Genomic DNA, 5,612 nt, shown 5'->3' on the forward strand with positions numbered 1-5,612 from the left:
TGAAAAAACCTGCTCGTCAACATAACGAATACATAATGAGAACTGTTTGTGAAATATCAGTCGTTTCGTCTGCAAGTATTGTATAAAAATTAGTTTTTAAAACTCTTTCAAGAATTTTTGACTGAATTAAATCACCAAATTTATTATTTCGTTTTGTATAAGTGGACTTGTATACATAGATTTACAACCACTAGTTTCCAAATGTTCTTTTAACACGTTGTCACCATTTTTCGAACGATATCAAAGCAAACAACGGAAATTGCCATCGTTATTTTTTGGTTCTTCTAAAGAAATTCTACCAGAATCTTCGTGCCCCCGTAACGCTATTTGCTGTCTACCACATAACCGAATTGTTTGAATAATTGGCTTAAGTTTTGCGCGATTTTTTATAACTTCATCTTTTCGTTTATTATTTAATTGTACTAATATATTATCTTGTTTTTTTTCTAAAATTGCTTTTATGTTGTCAGCAGTAAGTAACGAATTTTTATGGTAATCATTTTTTTCGTGATTTCTAAAGTCTTCCAATGCGTCTTTTAACTTTGTCAATGATTTTAAAACAAGTTTACCTAACTTCTCATGTGATCCCTTACCAACCTGATTTAAATTTAAGAACAGTACACAGAATTTACAAAATAAATTTAATAAATTTTAATTATTATTAATTAATTTATTTATTAATAAATTAAATATTAATAAATTAATTAATAATTAATTAATAATAATTATTATTATTATTAATTATTATTACTCTTAATTTTGAATATGCTAACCATTTGAAAGTTTCAAGCCATTTAATTTGAAATTTACGTTTATATTTTCCACTATTGTCATATGGGAAATTAAACTTTAAATCGGGTGTCCATACGTTTTGCAAAATTGAAACTTTCTCTTCGTCACTTAAATTATTCTTGCATTCAACTTAACCTCCTATATCAAACTTAGAATCTAAACATTTTAAACTAGGTTCAATTACCGGAGAAATAACTGGTGGACTTGGAGCTTTTTTTTCTGTTTCAAGTGTTGCCATAATGTCATCATCTTGTAAAACATTCGACGTAGATGGAACTGTATCATCGACGGATTCGGTGGACTGTTTAGATTTTTTATAAAAATGCAACAATGATTGTTGAGTTCTTTTCATTATGCTTAGGTGTATTATTATTATTTTATTTAACCAACAAATAAAAACACTCGTCACAATCCACTGTCTTAGTAGTTATAGTAGGTACGTACTACGTGCGATACTAAACGTCATATATATCAGACAACAAAATATTTATCTATAATAGCGACTATAATATAACAGCGTTATCGGCCGTCGTCGTCACAACTTCTCGGAAATATTTTTAGCTCATACAGGCTCGTAATGCTCGTATAATTATTGTACGGTGATTGAAACGCGACAACGCGTGTATATCAGTAAATCAATTCTAGATAAAAGAAATCGAAATTACGATAATGCAGCAGTACCGCATGTAAAAATTAAGCATTATGTACGTTATTGAACTTTTACGATTTTACATCTAGTAAGTAGGACATAATACGTAGACTTAATAAACAATTCCTGGATTTCGAGGGGGGGGGGGAGGCTGAAGCCCCCTCAGCCACCCCCATAAATACGCCCCTGGCACACACGTTAAAACCGTAGTGCATACTTGTACATTCGTGGTGCACATTGTGTGTCGGGGTGCACATAAAAATAGGGCCTGGTTATGAGATGTATACTGCATGCAGGTTAAAATCTCATTCGTATAACCACTAAATTAGACAGATTTTAATAAAATTATATCATATTATTAACATTATATAGTAATATTAACAATAAGTACAATATTATTTATAGATATTGTAATACGTTATTTTAACAATACAATTTCAGATCAGTATATATAATTAGAAATTAGTAATTACTATACTGCACTAATGGTAAAACAATATTATGGCCAGGCTCGTAACAGTATTTGTACGATGATGACGTCACTTGACAAGGGGGGAAGCGGTAGTTTTGAATGTAAACACATGATTATGAGGTAACCTTTACTATCTATAAACCTTGGGTGTCAGTGTGTGAGTTCTATTTTCACAACCGGACGCCGTGAATTACCACGAGCACATAAAGATTTCCCGGCACACCACTACTTATCCAACAACTAGATAAGTCACATACGACGGGCACTACAGAGTTCAATAAAAGATAATGAAGCTAATCAATAAAATTATAAATATATTTTCAAATAAAATACAACAAAATAAACAGTACCCAAAATCGGTTTTTGTAATGCAATATATGACCACCATGTAGGTATCATTAACAAAATTAACAAACTCTTTTTGTTTTACAAATAACTATTTTTATACAATCATATTTTTGATTAATGCCAATTCACGTGATCACGTGAATATGATTCAGATACGTGCTCACGTGATTAAGCTTTCGTTGATTGTCGTGAATTAACCATACGTGATTTATTTTGATTCATTCACGTGATCACGGTATACGTGAACACGTACATTCATATTCACGCACAAAAGCGAGACCCCTATTCAATCTAATGATTGGTTTGCAGCAATTTTCATGCTTCTCTAACACTAGCTTTTCTCTTCAATTCTTGGTATGAGTTACATCCTTGATCTTCCATTATCTGACTTATGTATTGCAATCTTGGTCTTCCCCTATGGTTTTTTTTCCGTCGATTACACCTTCTAAGATTAGTAATAGCAGCCCATCATGTCTTAAAATATGACCTATTAATTCGTTTCGCCTTTTCTGTATACTCTTCCACATTGATTTCCTCTCCGATACCTTTTCTAAAACTTCTTCATTAATGATTCTATCAGTCCAACTTATCTTTTGCATCCTCCTGTAACACCACATTTCGAATGCCTCTATTCTTCTCATTTCTTCTTTTGCAATAGTCCATGTTTCACATCCATATAACATAATGCTCCAGATGTACGTTTTTAGCAGATTCTTCCTGATATTGAGGTCAATGCTTTTTGAAGTAAAAATATTTCTTTTCTTATTAAATGCCACTTTAGCTTGGCATATTCTTTTTATAATTTCTTTTTTGCATCTCCCATCTGAGCTTATAGTGCTGCCTAAATACAAGAAGTCTTCTACTTGTTCAATATTTTCACCATCCTTTAATTTTATACTTGTTCTTATGCTGTTGTATCTACTACATACGAGTACTTTCGTTTTCTTTGTGTTTATTTTCATATGTAAATCTTTTTTCCATCACTTGTTCCAATGTTTCTAAAAGTGTTTTTAGATCTTTTTCGTTCTCCGCTATTATTGCAATATCGTCTGCGAATCTTAACATGTCTATTCTGTAACCGTTTACCTTTATTCCTAGTTGTATTCTCTCTCTTATGATATCTATGGCCTCTTGTATATAGGCATTAAATATTAAAGGTGATAATGTACATCCCTGTCTAACACCTTTCTTTATTTTGGACTCTTTTTGAATATCACCTATTTTTATAATTGCTATTTCATTTTTATACAGTTGGTAGAGCAATTTTCTTTCCTTTGTTGCAATTCCTGCTCTTTTCATCATTTTAAACATTATTTCCCAGTTAACGTTGTCGAATGCTTTCTCAATATCAACAAAGGCAATAAACGTTGACTTATCTTTCCTTATTCTTTTCTCCACTATTAATCTTAAAGCCAATATCGCTTCCCTCGTGCCCATATTTTTTCTAAATCTAAATTGGTCCTCTGATAATGTGTCTTCTATTTTCCATTCCATTCTTTTATACATAATTTTTGTTAGAATCTTTGAGGCGTGCGATAGTAAGCTAATGGTTCGATATTGTTCACATTTTATAGCTGATGTCTTTTTTGGTATGGGAATAATTACACTCTTTATAGAGTCAGTAGGTATATCCGCCGTTCTGTAAATATCTCTAATGAGTTTAAATAATTCATTCAGCATATTTTCTCCTGCTTTCTTCCAAAGTTCGGCCTGGATCCCATCTATTCCCGGTGCTTTCTTTGGTTTTAAGTCTCTTAATGCTTTGTCAAATTCTTCTCTTAATACTGGATATTCTACATATTCTTCATCTTGCTCATTGTCGTTTATCTTTTCTAAGTCTGTAACAAACAGTTCTTCTTCTTTGTATAGTGTTTCTATGTATTCTTTCCATCTATCTACAACCTGTTCCTGTTCATAAATTATCTCTCCTTCTTTATTTTCTATTGCTCCACTTTTGAGTGTACGTACTCCGAAGAACCTTTTTACTGTTTTATATGCTTCCTCTATCTTGCCCATTCGCATCAAAATGTCTATTTCCTCGCACTTTCCTTCAAGATATTTTTCTTTTGCTGCTTTTGATTTCCTTATGATCAAGTTTCTTAAAGTCCTGTATCTCTTTTGATATTCATTAGTGTTTAAGTTTTTATACTTCCTTCTCTCTTCTAGCATTTCAATAATCTCTGGTGTTATCCATTCTTTCCTCGGTAATGTGCTTTTTGTTTCTTTCATTATCTCAGTTGCTGCATTTGTAGTTGTTTCTCTCAAGGAAGTCTACCTGGTGTTAATGTCCTGTTCTTCATGTGTTTTTATTTTATTTGTGTATTCTTTAAACTTTTCATTTACTTTTTCTTCCTTTAGTTTATTAGTTTGCCATCGATTGGTGTTTCCTCTCCTTTTAATTTTTTTAAAATTGAGATTGCATTTCATCATGACCAAATTGTGGTCACTGTCTATATCCGCACCAGGATAACTCCGACTATCTTTGACTTGGTTTTTAAATCTATTTTTTACCATGATGAAATCAATTTGATACCTTCCCACATCTCCTGGCATTTTCCATGTGTACCTTCTCCTTGGGTGATGATCGAAACATGTATTCGTTATTATCAGATCATGTTTTGCACAAAATTCCACCAGTCTATCTCCCCGATCATTCCTTTTTCCCAGACCATATTTTCCCATAATATTTCTTTCTCCTTTTCCTTCTCCTACTATTGCGTTCCAGTCTCCCATGATGATCAGATTTTCTTCTCCTTTGATTGTATCAATAGCTTTCTCTATTTGTTCGTATACTTCTTCTACTTGGCTATCATTACTGTTGGAGGTTGGCATATAAACTTGTACTATGATTGTGTCTTTTGGTTTGGTTTCTATTTTAACAAGAATAATCCTTTCACTGTACTGCACGTAACTTTTCACTTTCTTTCCAATGTCCTTTCTAAACATTATGTCAACTCCTCCCCTTCCAGGGTTCTCAACAGATGTGCCTGAGTATATAACTTTATAATCTCCACTCCATATATCTCCAGTTTCAGGCCATCTTACTTCCAAAATTCCTAGAATATCAATGCTCATCCTTGCCATTTATATTTTTAGATTATCCAGTTTCCCACATTGTAATAGGGTTCGTACATTCCAGGTTGCTATTTTTCTATCTTGTCTACTTTTCTTGACCATTCTTTCCTCTCTAGTAGTCCCCACCCTGAGATCCGAACGGGGGACTATTTTACCTCCGGTATCTTTTACTTGAGAGAACGTCATGTTCATTGCTTTAACTAAGGAATATTAATGCGGTGGTTTCCTATTTGCCTTCCGCATCGCAGTGTAATCACCAGTTATATGGCTGCCATA

General features: G+C 32.8%; 1 protein-coding gene across 1 annotated transcript; it reads right to left on the reverse strand.

Moving 5' to 3' along the window:
• Positions 1-4,532: 4,532 nt before the first annotated feature.
• LOC112680636 (craniofacial development protein 2-like) lies at positions 4,533-5,336 on the reverse strand. The gene has a single exon (XM_025550802.1). It carries the CDS (start codon positions 5,334-5,336, stop codon positions 4,533-4,535), a length of 804 nt encoding a protein of 267 aa, XP_025406587.1.
• Between the last annotated feature and the right edge of the window lie 276 nt (positions 5,337-5,612).

Source organism: Sipha flava, unplaced genomic scaffold (genome assembly GCF_003268045.1).
Source record: "Sipha flava isolate LNK unplaced genomic scaffold, YSA_version1 17921_pilon_pilon, whole genome shotgun sequence".
NCBI lineage: Eukaryota > Metazoa > Arthropoda > Insecta > Hemiptera > Aphididae > Sipha > Sipha flava.

Coding starts and splice junctions, on each gene's coding strand:
- LOC112680636 (XM_025550802.1), bottom strand. CDS start 5,336: ATGAGCATTGATATTCTAGGAATTTTGGAAGTAAGATGGCCTGAAACT.